The following is a 23,362-nucleotide window of genomic DNA, read 5'->3' as shown; positions in this document are numbered from 1 at the left end:
ACAGTTTTAATCTGCCAGGAAGTTTCATATCAGCGCACACTCTACTGCAGAGTGAAAATCTAATTCTTGAATTCTTATCACGTCTTTCATGTGGCGCCCACTGTCGACGGAAAATGTCGGTCGACTTCTTGTTACAAACAAGAAGATTTTATTAAAATCGGAATTTTACGTGCCCATTCGATAGAGCGGTCCCATATTAATTTAGTGCCATATTTGTTTTATCAATACGTGTTAACAGGGACAGTAAAACTCGAAGAATGACCAGCGTCGGAGCAGTGACAGCTCTGCCCTGGCCCGCGCTGACTGCTACCTCCAAGCATGCAGCGTTATTGAATCGCTGCTGGAGTTCTGTTTATTCTTTGTGTTTTACTGTCTCTGTAAACACATAACGATAAAACATATACCGACCTAAACTAATTTGGGACTCCTCTTTCGAACGTGCACGTAAATGTCCGCTTGAAAAATAATTTTATTCATAACTGCAAACAAATCGATGCTGAGACTGATGGTCGTTACTTCCAACAGTTACTATGGACGATGTCGTTAGTGTGTGGTGTACGGTGTATGGGTCCATAACACAATAACTTTGCATTTCCGACCACTGGTTCCCTGTCTCAATTTAATCGGTTGTCGACCCACTATCACCTGTTTCAATTTAAACTAAGAGATTTGAGACACGACGTATAGACAGCGTTAACCATAACTCTACCAACAAACTTTCAGATATGGTTCACGTATACCTTCTGAACATTTTGGAACAAGAGACCCGTTGTGTTCGGTGGCTCGTTACGAAATCATAACAGTGACGCACCGTGCACTGCCTTACCCGTTTAAGGATTCCAGCAGTTTGGCATATTACTTCCGCAACTGCGATAATTCTAGGAAACTACGCTCTTCACATGCCTCCAGAAGGAGAAGTTCATTGGTATTGTACCGTCGACATTTTCGCTGTTGTGTACTATTTTCAGTACATTACAGATGGCGGCGTCAAACCAAACGAAATGCAGCAACGCTGTAACGAGCCGCAGGAGATTATGAGTCCCTTAACCAAAACACTCAGAATGTATCCCTGAACAACCTCTGAAAGGAAGGGTGACAGTGGAGTTCTGGTTTACTACACTCATGCTCATAAATTAAGGATAATTACACAATGTGGTGCCACACAACGTGTCACTACATAAAACTGGCGCTAATAGCATAGGCATATAGGGAACACAAACGACACAGATCTGTAAGTCCACGGTATTGCTGATAAGATGAGAAAACCGTCCAGAAACACATGTGCTACAAAACGCCACTATTTCCTGCGTATGTACCCCGACATCAATATGGGATATGATCACCACGCACACGAACACAGGCCGCACAACGGGTTGGCATAGTCTGGATCAGGTGGTCGAGTAGCTGCTGGGGCATAGCCTCTCATTCTTGCACCAGTGCCTGTCGAAGCTCCTGAAATGTCCTAGGGGTTTGAAGACGTGCAGCGATACGTCGATCGAGAGCATCCCAGACGTCCTCGATGGGGTTTAGGTCTGGAGAACAGGCAGGCCACTCCATTCGCCTGATACCTTCTGTTTCAAGGTACTCCTCCACAATGGCAACTCGGTGGGGCCGTGAGCTATAATCCATCAGGAGGAAGGTGGGACCCACTGCACGCCTGAAAATGCGGACATACTGGTGTAAATGACATCCGATACACCTGACCTGTTACAGTTCCTCTGTCAAAGACATGCAGGGGTGTACGTGTACCAATCGCAGTCCCACCCCACACCATCAAACCACAACCTCTATACAGGTCCCTTTCAAGGACATTAAGGGGTTGGTATCTGGTTCCTGGTCCACGCCAGATGGAAACCTGGCGAGAATCACTGTTCAGACTATACCCGGACTCGTCCGTCAACATAACCGGGGACCACTGTTTCAATGACCTTGTACTGTGTTCTTGGCACCAGGCTTTACGGGCTCTCCTGTGACCAGGGGTCAGTATAATGAACCTTGCAGGTCTCTGGGCGAATGAACCATGTGTTTGACCAGCCTCCAGTCACCCTAGTATTCTACCCCTCATAACATCATCAATATTTGTCCTTTGAGCCATTTTCAACACACAGTCATCATTAGCACGTCTGAAAACGTCTGCACACTTACTCGCTGCACCGTACTCTGACATGCACCAACACACCTCTGCGTATGTGGACTGCTGCCAACGCCACCGTGCGACGACCGCAGGTCAAATGCATCGCATGGTCATACTCCGAGGTGATTTAAACCCGCAAACCGCCCACCAGAGCGTTGTTACACCATGTTTCAGAATTATCCTTAATTTATGAGCATGAGTGTATTTTTTACGTATATATACACAATCTGAGTGTTTTGGTGTAAGAGACTCACAACCTCCTGCGGCTCGTTACAGCGTTGCTGCATTTCTGTTTTGTTTGTCGCCCCCATCTGTAATGTACTGAAAATAGTGCACAACAGTGAAGCTGTCGACGGCATAACACCAATTAACCACTTCTTCTAGAGGCATGTGAAGAGCCTAGTTTGCGAGATTTTGGTTGATACTCGTACGGATATGGCGGTTGCTAGAATTATCTCAGTTGCGGAAGTAATAGAATACGCCAGACTCCTGGAATTCTTGAGCGTGTAAGGACGTGCACGGTGCGTTGCTGTTATGACTTCGTAACAAGCCCCGGACACCGTGGGTCTCTTAAACCGAAATATTCAGAAAGTATCCTTGAACAACTTCTGAAAAATTGTTGGTAGAGTTACGGTTCACACTATGTATACAGTGTGTCTCAAATCTATACGGTTCAGTTGAAACAGGTGATAGTGAGTCGACAACCGCCTGTATTGAGACAAGGAAACAAAGTGCTGCGCTATGGACATACACACTGTACACTGCATAACAACAACGTAGTTCATAGTAATTGTTGAAAGTGACGACTACCAGTCTCAATGAATGCATGGAAACGATGCATGAAGTTCTGTTGTACAAGGAGACCAGCGGCTTGAAGCCTAGAAAGCACATCTTCATCCCTTTCTATGGGGGCATTGTACACCAACGTCTTGACGTAATCCCGTAGGAAAACAGACGTGATCGCGCTGGCCGTGGGACGGGATCACCCCTTTCAATCTAACGATGAGGATAAGTGTTGTTCAGGCGCTCGAGGACATTAACTTCGAAGTGGGTCGATGCACCGTCGTGTTGAAACCACATCCTTTCGTGGGCAAGAAGGAGTGGTGTGCGTGCAGCACAAGTTAATGCGCAGGTGCGATGCATGTGGTCGTCATATAACTAACACACGTGCTATAAGCTCAGTTGTGTACAGTATGCCTTTTTGGTGGTCAGAGATGTATGTTGTTTATCACCTGCTGCCTATTCCAGTGTACAACAGACACCTGGAATCTTTGTGAGATGCATTGAGACTGGTAGTCATCACTTTGAAAAATTACTATGAGCTACGTTGATGATTTCCAGTGTACGCTGTATATATTCATAACGCAATAAAAATGCATTTCTAACCATTAGCTCGCTATTCAAATATAATCTGTTGTGGACGCATCATCGCCTGTTTCGATTTGACCCAAATGGTTTGAGACACGATCCGCCTGGCTTCGCACTGGTAGCCCTACGTATTTATGGCTGGATGACTTGTGTGGCAGAGTGGTAATACATTATATACCACCAAACTTCCCTCGTCAATGTGCCTATTAGTGGAAACTGTATCATCATTAGCCAATTCAATCATTACATGATGTGGCCTATTCGGGTAGTGGATTCAGGTAGGCTTCCAGCACTTCTCTCCAAGTGGAACGGTCATGAACAGTTCTCTGCCAGGTGCTACCAGCGATCTTCTTGATATCTTTGTCCTATCTGTCCGTTGGTCTTCCTCTTGGCCTCCGATGCTCTCTTGGTCTCCACTCCAGTACTATCTTCGTCCATCTGCTATCTTTTCGTGACCAGCCCACTGCCATTTCAAGGAGCCTACTGCCTCTAAGATGTCTTTAACCTTCGTCACAGACCGTATGTCATCTGCCCTTTTCCTATCCTTTCTTGTATAGCCCAGCATTGATCTTTCCATGGCTCTCTGTGCTGTCCTAAGTTTCCCTTTTCGTAAATAAGTTCTATGTCCACATCTCGCAATCATACGTCAGCACAGGAAGAATGCATTGATCAAATACTGTATTCTTCAGATTTACTGGCATTTTTGATCTGAATACTGTTGAATTACTCTCAATGTTTGACAGACAAGTTTGATGAGCCGATAGATTTCTCGCCTTATATCTCCCTTCATATTTATAATCTGGCCAAGGTAGATATATACACTGAACTTTTCTAATGGACTGTCCTTGACTTTCACATCTCCAGCTGGGACCCATTTGTTGGACATTAATTTTGTTTTGGAAAGGTTCATGTTCAAGCCAACCAACTGACATTCCGATGCAGGATCTGTAACTAACTTTTGGTGCTCTGCGAAGTCGTTGGCCAGTAAGGCAATATCATCAGCAAATCACAAATTGGTAAGCTTTCTTCAATTAATTCTAATTCCCTTACCTTCCCAGCTCAGCTTGACATAGCCATTTGCAGTTAAGCCGAGAACAGTGTTGGGGAGATGAGGTCGCCTTGCTTGACAGCCCTCATGATGCGGAATTCTTGAGTTGATTCGCCGATATTAACATAAGCTGAAGAAGTTTCGTAGATATTGCTGAGCACTTCAATGTACGCTGCTCCCACTCCTTGCTCACTGAAAGCTTGGAGGACAGCTATATGGCTAACGGAGTCAAACGCCTTTTCAGAATAAACAAAGGCAATGCAGAGAGGCAGTTGGTATTCATTTGCTCTGCTTATCACTTCACTAACGGTCAGAATGTGGTCAATAGTGCTAAAATTCCTTCGGAATCCTGCTTGTTCTATAGGTTCGGCTGCGTCTAGGGTGGGACTAATTCAGCTTATCAGGATCTTCGTGAAAATTTTGTTCAAAATTGAGAACAAGCTGATAGGACGACAGTTTTTGATATTGTGAATACTTATTTTCTTGTGTATCAATACAGGGTGGTCCATTGATTGTGACCGGGAGAAATATTTCACGAAATAAGCGTCAAACGAAAAAACTACAAAGAACGAAACTCGTCTAGCTTGAAGGGGGAAACCAGATGGCGCTATGGTTGGCTCGCTAGATGGCGCTACCATAGGTCAAACGGATATCAACTGCGTTTTTTAAAATAGGAATCCCTATTTTTTATTTCATATTCGTGTAGTACGTAAAGAAATATGAATGTTTTAGTTGGACCACTTTTTTCGCTTTGTGATAGATGGCGCTGTAGTAGTCACAAATGTATAAGTGTGTGGTATCACGTAACATTCCGCCAGTGTGGACGGTATTTGCTTCGTGATACATTACCCGTGTTAACACGAGCCGTTTACCAATTGCCGAAAAAGTCGATATCGTGTTGATGTATGGCTATTGTGATCAAAATCCCCAACGGGCGTGTGCTATGTATGCTGCTCGGTATCCTGGACGACATCATCCAAGTGTCCGGACCGTTCGCCGGATAGTTACGTTATTTAAGGAAACAGGAAGTGTTCAGCCACATGTGAAACGTTAACCACGACCTGCAACAAATTATGATGCCCAAGTAGGTGTTTTAGCTGCTGTCGTGGCTAATCCGCACATCAGTAGCAGAATCGGGAATCTCAAAAACATCGGTGTTGAGAATGCTACATCAACATCGATTGCACCCGTACCATATTTCTATGCACCAGGAATTGCATGGCGACGACTTTGAATGTCGTATACAGTTCTGCCACTGGGCACATGAGAAATTACGGGACGATGACAGATTTTTTGCACGCGTTCTATTTAGCGAAGAAGCGTCATTCACCAACAGCGGTAACGTAAACCGGCATAATATGAACTATTGGGCAACGGAAAATCCCACGATGGCTGCGTCAAGTGAAACATCTGCGACCTTGGCGGGTTGTGTGTGGTGGCGCATTATGGGAGGAGGGATTTGGCCCCCATTTTATCGATGGCAATCTAAATGGTGCAATGTATGCTGATTTCCTACGTGATGATCTACCGATGTTACTACAATATGTTTCACTGCCGTGCGGTTAAAGGCGCTGCAGTCTGGAACCGCAAGACCACTACGGTCGCAGGTTCGAATCCTGCCTTGGGCATGGATGTTTGTGATGTCCTTAGGTTAGTTAGGTTTAACTAGTTCTAAGTTCTAGGGGACTAATGACCTCAGCAGTTGAGTCCCATAGTGCTCAGAGCCATTTGAACCATATGTTTCACTGCATGACAGAATGGCGATTTACTTCCAACATGGTGGATGTCCGGCACATAGCTCGCATGCTGTTGAAGCGCTATTGAACTGCATATTTCATGACAGGTGGATTGGTCGTCGAAGCACCATACCATGGCACGCACGTTCACCGGATCTGACGTCCCCGGATTTCTTTCCGTGGGGAAAGTTGAAGGATATTTGCTATCGTGATCCACCGACAACGCCTGACAACATGCGTCAGCGCATTGTCAATGCATGTGCGAACATTACGGAAGGCGAACTACTCGCTGTTGAGAGGAATGTCGTTAGACGTATTGCCAAATGCACTGAGGTTGACGGGCATCATTTTGAGCATTCATTGCATTAATGTGATATTTACAGGTAATCACGCTGTAACAGCATTCGTTCTCAGAAATGATAAGTTCTCGACGGTACATGTATCACATTGGAACAACCGAAATAAAATGTTCAAACGTACCTACGTTTCGTATTTTAATTTAAAAAACCTACCTGTTACCAACTGTTCGTCTAAAATTGGTTGCCATATGTTTGTGACTATTACAGGGCCATCTACAAAGCGAAAAAAGTGGTCCAACTAAAACATTCATATTTCTTTACGTACTACACGTATATGTAATGAAAATGGAGGTTACTATTTAAAAAAACGCAGTTGATATTGGTTTGACTTATGGCAGCGCCATCTAGCGGGCCAACCATAGCGCCATCTGGTTTCCCCCTTCAAGCTAGACAAGTTTCGTTCTTTGTAGTTACTTCGTTTGACTCATGATCTCCATGACACCTCCTCCCCCCTTGTTTTCGAGCTTGATGACGATGACTATGAATATTAAATTGTTGTTGGACAACTTAGACTATATCGCATCCAACCTGAATAATTAAAATGACCTCTTAATTAAATTTTTAAAGTCCATGTTTGGGCTGTGATGTGCCGACTGCACTGTCTTTCGTCAGTACTTTTGGGTGAACTGGAAGGTATGCATTTACAACAGTTGAAGTGAAAGATACACTGTCCTCAGGGCGATGAGCGTGACGCTGCCATGTTGTGTGCTGCAGGTGGTCCGCCGCCATGTTGAGCCTGAGGCTGGGTAGGGCGCTGGGCCAGCGCTGCAAGTGTTCGGCAGTGTCGCTGGAGTGTCCGATGGCGGCTCCAGAGGCCGCGGAGCAGCCGGCTGCAGAGGAGTGGAGCCGCGCGCGCCCCTACCCGCAGGTTCCCGGACCCACGCCGCTCCCCATCGTGGGCAACACCTGGCGCTTCCTGCCGCTAGTAGGTGAGCCAACACATGCTCATGTGCACGCCTATCACCTGCAGCTATCAAACTAACATATTTAACAAGATTACACTAGAACTGCAACACTCTTCACTGTTTTTCTTATTAGCATGAAATTGCACTAATGGCCATTAAAATTCCTACACCAAGAAGAAATGCAGATGATAAACGAGTATTCATTGGACAAATATATTATACTAGAACTGCATGTGATTACATTTTCACGCAATTTGGATGCATAGATACTGAGAAATCAGTACCCAGAGCAACCACCTCTAGCCGTAATAACGGCCTTGATACGCCTGGGCATTGAGTCAAACAGAGCTCGGGTGGCGTGTACAGGTACAGCTGCCCATGCAGCTTCAACAAGATACCACAGTTCATCAAGAGTAGTGACTGGCGTATTGTGACGAGCCAGTTGCTCGGCCACCATTGACCAGACGTTTCCAATTGGTGGGATATCTGGAGAATGTGCTGGCCAGGGCAGCAGTCGAACATTTTCTGTATCCAGAAAGGCCCGTACAGGAACTGCAACATGCGGTCGTGCATTATCCTGCTGAAATGTAGGGTTTCGCAGGAATGGAATGAATGGAATGGAATGGATGCTCGTAACGCATCTGAAATGTAACGTTCACTGTTCAAAGTGCCGTCAATGCGAACAAGACGTGACCCAGACGTGTAACCAATGGCACCCCATACCATCACCCCGGGTGATACACCAGTATGGCGATGACGATTACACGCTTCCAACGTGCGTTCACCGCCATGTCGCCAAACACGGATGCGACCACCTTGATGCTGGAAACAGAACCTGGATTCATCCGAAAAAATGACGTTTTGCCATTCGTGCACCCAGGTTCGTCGTTGAGTACACCATCGCAGGCGTTCCTGTCTGTGATGCAGCGTCAAGGGTAACCGCAGCCATGGTCTCCGAGCTGATAGTCCATGCTGCTGCAAACGTCGTCGAACTGTTCGTGCAGATGGTTGTTGTCTTGCAAACGCCCCCATCTGCTGACTCAGGGAACGAGACGTGGCTGCACGATCCGTTACAACCAATGCGGATAAGATGCCTGTCATCTCGACTGCCAGTGATACGGGGCCGTTGGGATTCAGCACGGCTTTCCGTATTACCGTCCTGAACCCACCGATTCCATCTTCTGCTAATAGTCATTGGATCTCGACCAACGCGAGCAGCAATGTCGCGATACGATAAACCGCAATCGCGATAGGCTACAATCCGACCTTTATCGATGTCGGAAACGTGATGGTACGCATTTCTCCTCCTCACACGAGGCATTACAACAACGTCTCACCAGGCGACGCCGGTCAACTGCTGTTTGCGTATGAGAACTCGGTTGGAAACTTTCCGCATGTCAGCACGCTGTAGGTGTCGCCACCGGCGCCAACCTTGTGTGAATGCCATGAAAAGCTAATCATTTGCATATCACAGCATCTTGTTCCTGTCGGTTAAATTTCGCGTCTGTAGCACGCCATCTTCGTGTTGTAGCAATTTTAATGGCCAGTAGTGTATGTAAAATAACAGAATGCTCAAAACAATATGTTGTGTAGGCAGTGCTGATCAGCTTTTATAAAGGATAGGAGCTGCAGCATGCAAGACACTGCTGTACTTATTTGTATTTTGACAATCGATTTCGGTCACACTCAGACCATGTTCCGGCCACAAAAGACTTGTTTAACTGTGAATTCGGCAACTGCAGTATTGACGAAACTGAAATTCCGACCTTAGCCGCAATCGGGCGATGAAACAAATTCAATGAGGACAAGCGAAAATTTGTGCCGGACCAGGACCAGAATCCAGATTTCCTGTTTTACGCAAGCGTTTGCCTTAACTGCTTCAGTTGCCGAGCACACTTCTCGAGCAACCCAAATTCCCAACTTGTCACACATTACGGATATAGTGGCCCTTGTCTATTATCCTCATTGGTCACAGCCTCACGCTGATTCCTGTAGGAGGTCAGACAAAGACTGTGTCTGTACAGAATGAATATTAATTGTCATCAAAGTGCATATATTTTTATGTGTGGCGTCTGTTAATTTGGACATGTCTGCAGTCATGTCGAGGCATTGAAACACAGATGTACTTGATTCTGAAATCACAAATTATACAAATGATTGGGCGAGAAAGAAGCACTGGACGTGGCCGGACGTTGTGCTGAAAAACTTTAAAATATATTTTCCGGACACGAAGAAGAAAGTAATTATATCAAAATCGAGCTCTAAAAGAATTATTAGTTATTTCAGTTGTGGTAAGCACAGTTAAATACGTCTTTTATGGACCAAAGATGGTCGAAGTCAACCCGATAGCTATTGGCAAAATAAAAATAAGTACAACAGTGTAGTGCATAATACACTCCCTAACATTCCCCCAGAAATGGTATGTCCACAAACGTATTGCAGTGTCACAAAATTGTTGACACACTCGTATCACTTGCGCCATCACAAGTACACCTCAGGGTGTAGTGGAGTGGTGGTCTGGACACATAAAGTGCAGAATGACAACTTCATGCCGGCCGGAGTGGCCGTGCGGTTCTGGGCGCTACAGTCTGGAACCGAGCGACCGCTACGGTCGCAGGTTCGAATCCTGCCTCGGGCATGGATGTGCGTGATATCCTTAGGTTAGTTAGGTTTAATTAGTTCTAAGTTCTAGGCGACTGATGACCTCAGAAGTTAAGTCGCAAAGTGCTCAGAGCCATTTTGACAACTTCAGATATGTCTTTATCAAACAAACACAATTTGTTAGTAAACAAATTTTAAGAAACGGTGCTTTCATGTGATGGAATAAGCCAAACAATTTATACAAATAAAATCATACTATGAGTTACTAAGACGGAGGGTCTGTTCACAGGATAAAAGGCGCCGATACTTAAGTCCCAAGCTAGGCCACTGAATTACAAGTTATATAAGAAAATACCCCTGGTCATCTGAAAAATAAACAATATCGCCTCACTGACCTAGGCAAAGCGTTATAATTCTTATCGAACTAATTCGCGTCTGTGGCCATCAACTTCCTTCGAGTTCCCGCCTGCCAGATAAGATATTATAACTCCGTCTCAACGCGAAGTTAATTCTTCACAATTCGTTAACAAATCACAAACCATAGGCATAAAATAATTATGAAACACTGGCAAATATGCTATAAATTAACAATCAGATCATAGCTCAACCATTGAAAAGCCCACATACATTCATAACTCTGAGACAGCCTGGTACGTATGAAATAATTTTAAAATCGAACTACCGACCACTATATGATATTTCATAAAACAGGACATAAAATCGTTGCGCCGGCCGGAGTGGCCGAGCGGTTCTAGGCGCTGCAGTCTGGAACCGCGCGACCGCTACGGTCGCAGGTTCGAATCCTGCCTCGGGCATGGATGTGTGTGATGTCCTTAGGTTAGTTAGGTTTAAGTAGTTCTAAGTTCTAGGGGACTGATGACCTCAGAAGTTAAGTTCCATAGTGCTCAGATCCATTTGAACCATTTTTGAAAATCGTTGCATCACACGACTTGACTATCGCTGTGGTACAGAATACTAAACCAGTCCAATATAATAAGCACCAGGGCAAACTTATTTCAAAGCAAACCTTCTTAAAATAGAGTCTTGCAATATCACCACGTTATACCCACTCTGATAACGCCATCATAAACGCAAGTCCCAGTGTGTAACTGGTTAGCTGTGGCCGAGCGGTTCTAGACGCTTCAGTCCGGAACCGAGCTGTTGCTAAGGTCGCATGTTCGAATCCTGCCTCGGGCATGGATGTGTCTGATGTCTTTAGGTTAGTTAGGCTTAATTAGCTCTAAGTCTAGGAGACTGACGACCTCAGAGGTTAAGTCCCATAGTGCTCAGAGCCCTTTTCTAACTGGTTACGTCACTAGCAGCCACTACCAAACCGGAGGCGACCCGTACCAGCTGTGAACTATTGTCCTTACACAAAACCAGCCACGCGTTCAGACACGAACGCTCCAATTTAGAAAGTAATCCACATGCTGGAGACGGAACACACTCAAAGTCAAGCTTAAACAAGCCACTCTGGGTAACACAAGGAAAGGACGACTTGCATATAATGTTCTTTGGAATGCCAAGCAACCATTCATAAAAGATTTACCCTCCTGGAGGTCTTGCCGTACGCAAATAATATTTCAGTGTATCGCAAAATAATAGAATTCATGTAGAGCTGGACGCGAGTCCGGATTCTAGTGCAAATGCCAACCATCTACATCTACATCTACATTCACACTCCGCAAGCCACCTGACGGTGTGTGGTGGAGGGTACCTTGAGTACCTCTATGGGTTCTCCCTTCGGCCAGCGGCCAGCGGCCAGTAAAAGAAATGAAATGATCGTATGGCATTTATTGGCCAGGATATCCCCTTTGGGGTTCGGCCGCCGAATTGGAAGTCTTTTTAGTTGACGCCCCTTCGGTGACTTGTGTATCAATGATGATGAAAGATACACAACACCCAGTCCCCTGCCGGGAATCGAACCCGGGCCCCCTTGAGTGGTAATTAGTCAGACCACTACCAAGGCAAACTCTCCGTTGCTCCGACAGCTAGCCGCGCGGGGTAGCTGCGCGGTTTCTGGCGCCTTGCCACGGTTCTCGCGGCTCCCTCTGTCGGAGGTTAGAGTCGTCCCTCGGGTATGGGTGCGTGTCTTGTCCTTAAAGTAAGTTAGTTTAAGTTAGGTTAAGTAGTGTGTAAGCCTAGGAACCGACGACCTCTGCAGTTTCGTCCCATAGTTTCCCCACATCAGCAATCTTTGTCATGGACACTCACAACAGGAAACTGGACGTATGTAGTCTGCACACAGCATGAGTAGCCTTTCGGGCTACATATGTCCAGTTTCCTGTTGTGAGTGTCCGTGACAATGATCGATGATGTGGGAAACTTATTGTTCTTCTGTGTTATTATTAATGACTCAGACGGCTATGCAATTTTAAGGTTCAAAATGTTTGACATGCAACTAATATTAGTGAATTTTTCGTCAGTTATATTTTATATTTTCGTATCTTTATGACGTTTTGAACATTGAACTTTTGCTGCTGTTTTTGTTTTTTAACGTTGATTCAGGTGCCAGATGATGACCACTGACTGAAACCGGTAGAAAATAAATAAAGAAGTTGTTCTAATGCAGCAAATTGTTATGAGTTTCCTGAAACATAAATCCGCTGCTCACAGTTGTCTGGAGAAAATATATGATCTGAAAATAGCTGTTAACAACTGAAACCGGTTAGATTAGATTAGATTAGTACTTGTTCCATAGATCATGAATATGACACTTCATAATGATGTGGAATGATCAGGTTAATAAAAGGTGTCTATACAAGATATTACATTATACAAAATATTAAATGACACTCAATTTATTTTTCTCTAACTACATTCCAATCAAGACAAGTATATTTATGGTGAACTATCAGAGACAGGGAGTCTCCTTAACTGACTTTATCAGGTACGTAAAGAGAATGTTCGGATGCTAATTAGTTCCACTGAGCATAATGTAAAATTAATGAAGAAAAATTTATTATGAGAACTGCGTGTAGTATGGTACGTTTAAGCCAAAATTGGTATAAAACCTTAGTAGCTGTCTTGATATGAGATATACCTGCATAAAATGTTTTCTTGAACTTTTGTCTTGGTGTAAACTGTGAAAAAAAGGTTTCTACCCAAAAACGATACACAGCAAGGAAAGATTTTCTAAGAATTAAAATTTGAAATGTCAACGTGTTGCGTGGTATGGGGCACACAAAAATATAGGTTTTCAAATTAAAAAGTGTTTTTGTTGGTCATAAATTAAGCTGTGTATATATCAAAAGTACAAGACAGTACAAACACAGTTGGTTAAGAAATCTTTCAAGTTGTGGTCGGTTGAACCTTATATAACGCATTAAGCTTGTGAACTGACGTTTTCTGTAAGATGGTTCTGGGTTCTTCTTTATAAAATTTTGATAAAAATCTTTACCTGCGAATTTATTTTCTGTTATATCCATGATACAGGTTTAAATTTTATGCCGGGATCGTACGCCAACTTTTGAAACTCAGTGTTGGCTAGCAGCATTAAATGCTTCTTGTGTGTTACAAGCATTTCATAGTTTCTTGAAAGGCTAATTTGACAAACCGTATCTGAGGCGACGTAGATGTCTGGTGATGCCCTACAGTGATTTCGATCTCCTTTTAAGTAGAGTTCTAGGAACATTTAAACGATCAACAGCAGCTCTTTCGGTCGTCTCACCTTCTAAGATACTGTGAATCGATTGCTTCATTGCAGGCTCGGACCACTCTCCTCGACCCTCACCAGCAAGCTTCTTCTTCAGTCTTGGCAAAAATAAAATTACTTATATGGCCCCTACCGCCTGACTTTGGTATAGCCTATACTACCCGATTGACACTGCATATTAGAGCTTGGCGAGAACAGAAATAAAATCTACGTTAGACTACTTGAACATTAATACTTTTGTGATAATATTACTTCGTACTTTTAAAAGTATAAACAGATGCTGAAAAATGCACCGTTCACCAGCTTCGAGACAAAAAATAATAATAATAAAATAAAGTGAAGTAAAATAAAATTAATAAAATTTGCTTGTGACACAAATGCAACGGCTACATTACTGAAGTTCTAGCAAACGGCGGAGTGATGTCTGCTGTTCAGTCCAGACACTGCGTGCGTCCGCTGTTTTGTGGCAATCCAGAGAAACACCAAGTGATCCATGCTACCCTCTAGCCCATGCTAACCGCCGTTCCCCCAATGCGCCAGCAAAAATAACATAGGATACATTTTACATCCGAGCGATTAAAAAGTCAAAATTTAATTTTTGAGTTAGCCGTCTGTTTTGAATCGGTCACTGAACTTGCAATTTAAAAAATATTGAAATACAAACACGACAACCATCTTCGTATATATTTCTTCTCCTGGGCCCACAAACTGCAGTCAGTTTTTGGCCTTGTCAAGTAACCTCCTCCACAGCGTTGTGTCCTTGGTATCTTCTTTTCTTGTTCTTAATATCTGAAGATCCTTTGGCAACTGATCCCTCCATTCTATTTTGGTCTGCCTAGAGCTCTTAGTTCTTCAGGTGTCTTCTCTGACACTGCTCTCGATCTTGATGAGTTCTCACTTCTGCAGACATGGCCAGCTTATCTCAGTCTCCTTGTGTTCTGCAGCAGCAAATGGTTCACAATATAACTCCCTGACCTCCGGGTTCTTTCCCTCTCTTCCTCCCTCTTTCTATCCATCTTACCCTCCCACATCTGTCTGTGTTACTTCTCTTCCCCACTCTCTATGTCTCTTCATCTCCCACTCACTCTTTCATCCATTTCCTGCACCACTCACTCTGCCCATACTTTCCTCTCACCCCCTCTCTTTCCACCTCTGAGCCCCCTCTTCCTTTTCATCTGCTAATTACTCCTCTATACCATTCACCTGCTTCATAAATCTCCTTCCCTCTCCCTGTTCATTTCCTCCTGACCATTGCTTTGTTCATCTCCTTGTCCATCCATCTCAACCTGTCCTCAGTCATGCTCAGAGGCATATGTAGCCCCTCCAGTACACTTCAATAAAGCAGACCGATATTACTCCCACAAAACACCTTCCATGAAATGCACCCTAGATGTCAGGGCCCAGAAAACAATTTCTTGCCCCTCACATGTAGGCTGCCCTGCAAACAGATTGATTTGGCAGGCTGGTACTGTTCCCACACAATATACCTGTGATTCATGCTAACCGACATGCCAGAGGCTAGAAAAAAAACGTTTTGCCCATGTTTTCACTCCTGCTGGAGCTATGAGTTTATAAATCCCACAGTGCTGATTCTCATGGCACCTGCTGTTTAGGTGCTAAATTTGGTTTGAAATCGATCCAGTGGTTTTGGAGGAGATCCCAGACGTACACACATACATACATTCTGCTTTATGTGTATGACAGATAACAGATGTACCCTTATTAACATTCCTCTTGAAAAGAAATTGGATGGTAGTAATTTGTTGAGTTAATATGATACTCTGGATGCTGAGTAGGTCCTAGCTCAATGTGTTGTTTCTCACCATTTCTGTATTTTACAACTCTCCTACTCACCTACTGGATGACTTAGGAGATAAAAATTGACATAATGTCCTTGAAGAACAAATCCGCAATCACTGATTTTTGAGCAGATTTATTATCCGTTCTGATGGCATTAATTTTTTAAATGACCTCATCAATCACATGGTGAGATATTTGCAGGGTTCCCCATCTTCTTGTATATATGCACTGGAAACGTCTTTCTCAGACCGTGTCATCGTTGTCAGCATGTGTCATGAGAAAAGAAGAAAATTGTGTATATGTAAGTTTGTAGGCTTCCATGGCCGTTGTCAGTGCTGGTAAATTTTGAGTCGTTAGGTTGCGTCATATTCTTCTTCATACTTCTTCACAACATGTATTGAACCCTCTACTGGCATTTTCTTCAGGATTCCACTGGTGTTCCTGCAGGAATATAGTCTTTTTCATGTGAAAGCGACATGGTCCAGGAACACACGTGGAATCCTGAAGAATATCGCAGCAAAAGGATCGAAACTTTGAGCAATGAAGCAGTTTTAAGAGGAATATGACGCGGACTCAAGACTCAGAAGACTTTTTCATCAACATTGGTTTGCTAAGGGCAGAATCGTTACAAAACTTGCCAACTAACCGTGTTTGCATCCAACTAGAACTTGCAAGCGTCGTCGCAGGAAACTCTCCTCACCTACTTGATGACTTAGGAGATAAAAATTGACATAATGTCCTTGAAGAACAAATCCGCAATCACTGATTTTTAAGCAGATTTATTATCTGTTCTGATGGCATTAATTTTTTAAATGACCGTTTTCTGTTCTGTATGAAACATCCTCAGATGTGAACACAACAGTAAAATAACTAATTAGCAAATACACTACGAAATACAAAATGTTGTCATTCCAAGCCACCACCAAACACAAAATACAGCAGAACATTCCTGAATGTATCGGCTACAAGAGTAACCCATCTAAGTGTCAGCAAAAATGGCTCTGAGCACTATGGGACTTAACATTTGAGGTCATCAGTCGTCTAGAACTTAGAATTACTTAAACCTAACTAACCTAAGGACATCACACACATCCATGCCCGAGGCAGGATTTGAACCTGCCACCGTAGCAGTCGCGCGGTTTCGGACTGAAGCACCTAGAACCGCTCGATCACCGCGGCCGGCTAACTGTCAGCAAATTTACGTGTTACGTCACGTAATAAAATAGTGGTTTGGTAGAATCCATGTCATTAATATAGCCCTTAAGGCCACTGCCGACAGGTGGCATCTGGTACATTTGTCTCATTTAAATGAAACTTATCCATTCACGCTGAATTAGCAATAATTTTTGTATTTTTGGCGCGAGTGGACATAATTAATTGAAACCTGTGATCTGTCAAGATTAAAAACATGATGAAAACCTTATAACATATTTGTGATTTACAAGACGGACGGGGTTCATATCCATGGTGTTTCTGTAGGCTTGCCTTCATCGCAGCTTGCTTCCTCGTGTGATGACTGTTTTGGAGTTGTGCAGCAAGCCTCCAGTCGTCTGCTGATCTCCCCATCATCGATTTCAGGCTCAGCACACGTGTTACAGCTGTCCCGCCACACACTTTCTGTCCGCTGTCACCTTGGACGTCCATATGCAACAATCAATATAAATGTTCAAATAGATATTATGATTTCACTCGATCTGCTCATTCAGGATTAGACTCGGATATTCTTTTTTATGAGCTTAAATTTCATGTTCCTGCAAGACATTACCGAATCATCTATTTTGAGCCCTATGTAGGATGTCCAAATTTTGACCAATGCTCGAGCGTTCTAAAGTTGGTATGTGTGCCCCAAACGTTATGGCAACTTTAAGCTCTGAACCAAGAACGTTGATCAAAATTTGGACATCCTATATAAATTTCCAAAGGGAAGGTTCCTTAATGTATTGAAGATACTTGGAAATTTACTTGCTCGTAAAAAGCAATAACCGAATTTAATCTTGAATGAGCAGAGCGAATGAAACCATAATGCCTATTTTAACATTTATGACGACTTACTAAGATGATGATCGTTGCGTATGGATGTTCAAGGCGATAAGGGACAGAAAGTGTGGTGGAAGAGCTGTAACCTTTATGCTGTTCCTGTAATCGATAAAGGAGTGTCAGCAGACGACCGGTCAGTTCACGGCACAACGCTAAAACAGTGATCACATGTGCAAGCAAGCCGCGACGATACAGGTCTATTAAATTACAGATACTTTTTAATATCTTTTAGCCTTGGGAAATTCGGATTTTAAGTATCTCCATTTTCACCAAACAAAAAAAAAATATTCTAATTCAGCGTGGGTGTATAAGTTTGCGACCTGTCGGCAGTATATTTATAAGCTATACTAATGGCGTAGATTTTTTCAAACTATTGTTTTTTATATGACATAGTACGTAAATTAGCTAATAGGTGGGTTACTCTTGTAACTGATACATTCAGGTACGGCCGATGCAACTGACGTTTGATGTTGACATAGTACGGTAACATTTTGTATTTGATAGAGTATCTCCTAATCAGCTATTTTAGTGCTGTCTACAGATCTGAGGATGGTTGAAGTTGAACCGAAACCGGTTATTTAAAAATTGGTGCAATCAATATAGGTAAAAAAAATCTGTTTAAAGTCTACAGTAGTTCAGTCTTGAACAGTAACATCTCCATCATCCTGTGTACAACATGCCAGGAAAGATCCAAATACACTCTAAGACGAAATAAAATGACGCACCAAAAGGAATTACCGAATGGGACGAAAATCGGTAGATGTGATGTACACATACAGACAAACAAATGATTACAGTTTCAGAAAAATTTGTTGATTTTTTTCAACAGAGAGAGCTTCACAAAATGAGCAAGGCAACAATGCGTTTGTCTACCTCTGGCCCTTATGCAAGTAGTTATTCGACTTTGCACTGATTAATATAACTGCTGGATATTTTCCTGAGAGATGTCATGCCAAATTGTGTCAAATTGGCGCGTTAGTTCATCAAAATCCTGAGCTAGCTGGAAGACCCTGCCCGTAATGCTCCAAACTCTCTCACTTGCGGACACGTCCGGCGGCCTTGCTGGTCGAGGTATGGTTTGGCAAGTACGAAGACAAACAGCAGAACCTCTCGCCGTGTGCGGGCGGGTATTACCTTGCTGAAATGCAAGCCAAGGATGGCTCGATGTGAAGGACAACAAAACGGGCCGTAGAATGAAATACCGCTGTGCTATAAAGTGCTGCTGATGACAACCAAAGGGGTCCTGCTTTGAAAAGGTACGGTATCCCAGTCCATCACTCCAGGTTGTCGGGCCATAAGGCAGAAGATAGAGTGGTAACCCACCGCTGCCCAGTGCCTCTCCAGAAACGTCTTTGCTGGCCATCAGCGCTCAGTTCGAAACGGAAGTCGTCACTGAAGACAATTCTGCTCCAGACTACGCTCTGTTTAGTTGCCCTTCCAGGTTAGCCATCCTGGGCTTACATTTCAGCAAGATAATGCCTGCCCGCACCCGGCTAGGGTGCTACTGCTTGTCTAAGTGCTAGTCAAACTCTACGTTATCAAGCAACGGCGCCTATCTCTCCCCAACTGATAACGTTTGTGGCAATACGGACAGGGCCCCAAACTCCGGGTTTTGACGAACTAACACTCCAGTTGCACACAATTTACCACAATGTCTCTCAGGAGAACTTCCAACGACTCTGTCACTCAGTACCAAGAAGAGCAAATGCTTGTATACGGACCAGAGATGCGCCAACGCGTTACTGACTTGCTCAATTTATGAAGTTCTATCTCTTGAATAAATCATCCAATTTTTCTAAAAAATGGTTCAAATGGCTCTGAGCACTATGGGACTTAACATCTATGGTCATCAGTCCCCTATAACTTAGAACTACTTAAACCTAACTAACCTAAGGACATCACACAACACCCAGTCATCACGAGGCAGAGAAAATCCCTGACGCCGCCGGGAATCGAACCCGGGAACCCGGGCACGGGAAGCAATTTTTCTAAAACATTTACTTGTCTGTACATGTACAGTCGTGGACAAAACGAGCGAGACTCCTCGCCTTTTCGTTATGCTGATCCGTACAGCTTAAAAGTCTGCTACACATTGTAACAGGCGAGTTGACGAAGTGCTACCAACATACTATGCACAGGCGTGAAATTGAAAAACTATCCGACCTTTGTCAGACTGTTTTCAATCATGTGTAAGACTATATTAATGCTGATTAGTGTGTTAAACACAACATGAAAACGATATATGATATAAATGAAAGAAGAAACGCCAATTAGTATGAACTGTACTAATAGAAATGAATTTCAGCTTATCGAGATAACATAACTGTTTTAGTAAGACAAAATACCCCAGATCGTTACGAATTAGAAAAATATTATGCGCATTCGGCCGCGAAACGGTCTGAGTCAACGTTCAGACCAGTAATACTGGATTTCCGTTGCTGACCTATCATGCAAGTGTACAAATTTAGCAATGTGTGAAGATTTATAATGAAATTCAGTTAAAAATCATTCAGTGCCACACTTAAGTCAATTCAATTGTTGACAGAAGAGGAAAAAGTAGGCAGTAAAAAGTATCAAATTCTACAAGAGTTTCATAATGATCTGCAGTTTCTGTTGCATATAGCTTTCTGGACTCGAAAACATGAATTTTCTACCTTCATGTCACCGCTCCATTTTTGTTGCGAAATTGCCGGCTTTTTCATGTCTGGGGTAATAATAGAGGGCTGTTTGCCTGGGTTGTCTGCTACTGCAAGGGAGGTCTGGTCTGTTTTCAGTTGTAATCTCGATGGACGCAGATAGACTATCCGTGAAGCAATTTTAAGAAATTCTCGCGCCCCCAATACGTTTTATTGCTACCTTTATTCTGTACCGGCGCCCTGTCGATGTCAATATGAAACTTTTGTAGAATTTCATACTTGTTGCTTCCTACTTTTTCCGCTTCTGTCAACAATTGAATTGGCACTGAATGACTTTTAACTGAATTTCGTTATAAATTTTCACGCATTGCTAAATTTGCACACCTTCGTTGTAGGTCAGCAACGGAAATCCAATATGACTGGTCTGAACGTTGACACAGACCGTTTCGCGGCCGAATGCACATGATATTTTGCTAATTCGTAACGATCTGGGGTATTTTGTCTTACTAAAACAGTTATCTCGGTAAGCTGAAATTCATTTTTATTAGTACAGTTCATAGTAATTGGCGTTTCTTCTTTCATTTATATCTTATATTTCTTCATGTTGTGTTTAACACACTAATCAGGATTAATTTAGTCTTATACATGATTGAAAACAGTCTGACAAAGTTCGGACAATTTTTCAATTTCACGCCTCTGCATAGTATGTCGCCTTGCCTGTTATGCTGTGTAGCAGACTTTTAGGCTGTTGGTTCAAATGGCTCTGAGCACTATGGTCATCAGTCCCCTAGAACTTAGAACTACTTAAACCTAACTAACCTAAGGACACCACACAACACCCAGTCATCACGAGGCAGAGAAAATCCCTGACCCCGCCGGGAATCGAACCCGGGAACCCGGGCGCTGGAAGCGAGAACGCTACCGCACGACCACGAGCTGCGGACTTTTAGGCTGTGCGGATTAGCATAACGTGTAACGTCCCCTTAGAAAAATTAATGAATGACTGTGGTGATAAACCCCTACGTTATTTGATTTTCAAACAGCTGAGCAGAACTGAATCTACTCAGACATTTCTCTCTTTACTTATTCCGATCAACGCTAAACTGACGCACAATATTTTAAGCGCAACGCAATCGGACTTTCAAAAATCCCTACAAAAGAATGGCCCTGACTAACATTAACCTATACCTTTCACAAATCACTTACCTCACAAAAATCTTCGTTACTCGAACTACTGCAATACAGCGAGCGCCACTACTGCCAGCTAAATAAAAGATTCAAACTACTGAAGGCACTAACAACTGATAGGCATAGTTAGCAAATGAAAGATTTTGACAGAGAACAAACAATGTATTTACCTTAATAGTATTCAAAAGTCATAATATATATATATCAGTTCATAACATCCAGTCTTACAGATTTACTGTCTCTGGTGGACACACGTCGAGATCATCCGCTCTCAAAGCTCCGCCATCTCTCTGCCCACATCCACCACTGCTGGCGGCTCATCTCCAACTGCGCAACGCTAAGCGCTGTTAACAGCCAACTGCCCAACACTACAATAGCCAATATTCCAACAATGCAAGCCAGCCACAGACTGCACACAGCACAGCCAGTGATTTTCATACAGAGCGCTACGTGGCGTTACCAATATAAAAACCTAAACAGCCTACTTACAAACGAAAATGTGAGGGGTCTCGCTCGTTTTGTCCACGACTGTACATTCCATCTACCGATTTCCGTGCCATTCGGTAATACCTTCGTAGTGCTTTTTGTTTTTGCTCATGTTAGAGTGCATGGGGCTTCACTATAGACTTTAAACATTACGCAGTATCGTTTTCGCAGGTGTGCGTTTCGAACAGACTGACATTATTTTGGCTACTGTTTTGTTTTTATTCAAAGCCAAGCCGCCTGTGCTTGAATCTGAGCCCACACACGTTCGTGGTGGTGCAAACCTCTTCTTGGGCTGCTAGCTGGAGGCCTCGCTGACCGTGGTTCTCCTGCCGCAGGCGACTTCAGCATCCCCGGTATGGCGGGCGTGTGCGAGCGGCTGCGTGCGAGGTACGGCTCCGTTGTGCGGCTGTCGGGGCTGCTGGGCCGGCCGGACATGCTTTTCCTGTTCGACGCCGACCTGGTGGAGAGAGTCTTCCGCGAAGAGGACGCGCTCCCCCACCGGCCGTCCATGCCGTCGCTCAACTACTACAAGCACGTCCTGCGCAAGGACTTCTTCGGCAGCGCGCCTGGCGTCATCGCAGTGTGAGTGCAACACTCCCTCTCGCCTCAACATATACTCCTTGCTCCTCATATTGCGTATAACGTAACCTTATAATACACTCGTCGTGATTTACTATTTAATTATCCTTGTTTATTAAAAGTTAGCTGTCACCCGCGGCTTTGCTCACAAATGGTTCAAATGGCTCTGAGCACTATGGGACTCAACTGCTGAGGTCATTAGTCCCCTAGAACTTAGAACTAGTTAAACCTAACTAACCTAAGGACATCACAAACATCCATGCCCGAGGCAGGATTCGAACCTGCGACCGTAGCGGTCTTGCGGTTCCAGACTGCAGCGCCTTTAACCGCACGGCCACTTCGGCCGGCCTTTGCTCACACATGAGTAGTTTTGTTAGGATGTTTGGCAGTGAGTAAGCAAGGAATTAACAGAATGAGATTTTCACTCTGCAGCGGAGTGTGCGCTGATATGAAACCTTCCTGGCAGATTAAAACTGTGTGCCGGACCGAGACTCGAACTCGGGACCTTTGCCTTTCGCGGGCAAGAGCTCTACCAACTGAGCTACCCAAGCACGACTCACTCCCCGTCCTCACAGCTTTACTTCTGCCAGTACACTCCGCTGTAGAGTGAAAACAACCCCCAGGCTGTGGCTAAGCCATGTCTCCGCAATATTCTTTCTTTCAGGAGTGCTAGTTCTGCAAGGTCCGCAGGAGAGCTCCTGTAAAGTTTGGAAGGTAGGAGACGAGGTACTGGCAGGAGTAAAGCTGTGAGGACGGGGCGTGAGTCGTGCTTGGGTAGCTCAGTTGATAGAGCACTTGCCCGCGAAAGATAAAGGTTCCGAGTTCGAGCC

The 23,362-nt window shown here is 43.9% G+C and overlaps 1 protein-coding gene across 1 annotated transcript in view; it reads left to right on the top strand.

The window, feature by feature from the left end:
- The window catches only part of LOC126412350 (probable cytochrome P450 301a1, mitochondrial), a 260,468-nt gene that overhangs the window by 45,293 nt on the left and 191,813 nt on the right, over window positions 1–23,362 (top strand). The window contains exons 2-3 of the mRNA XM_050081903.1: window positions 7,360–7,574; window positions 22,289–22,535. Coding sequence (XP_049937860.1) covers window positions 7,373–7,574; window positions 22,289–22,535 — 449 coding nt within the window. The 5' untranslated portion in view covers window positions 7,360–7,372. The remainder of the gene's footprint in view (window positions 1–7,359; window positions 7,575–22,288; window positions 22,536–23,362) is intronic.

The sequence above is a fragment of the Schistocerca serialis genome, chromosome 7 (genome assembly GCF_023864345.2).
Source record: "Schistocerca serialis cubense isolate TAMUIC-IGC-003099 chromosome 7, iqSchSeri2.2, whole genome shotgun sequence".
NCBI lineage: Eukaryota > Metazoa > Arthropoda > Insecta > Orthoptera > Acrididae > Schistocerca > Schistocerca serialis.
Note: the sequence above shows the minus strand (reverse complement) of the source record. Positions and strands in the feature narration are given on the sequence as shown.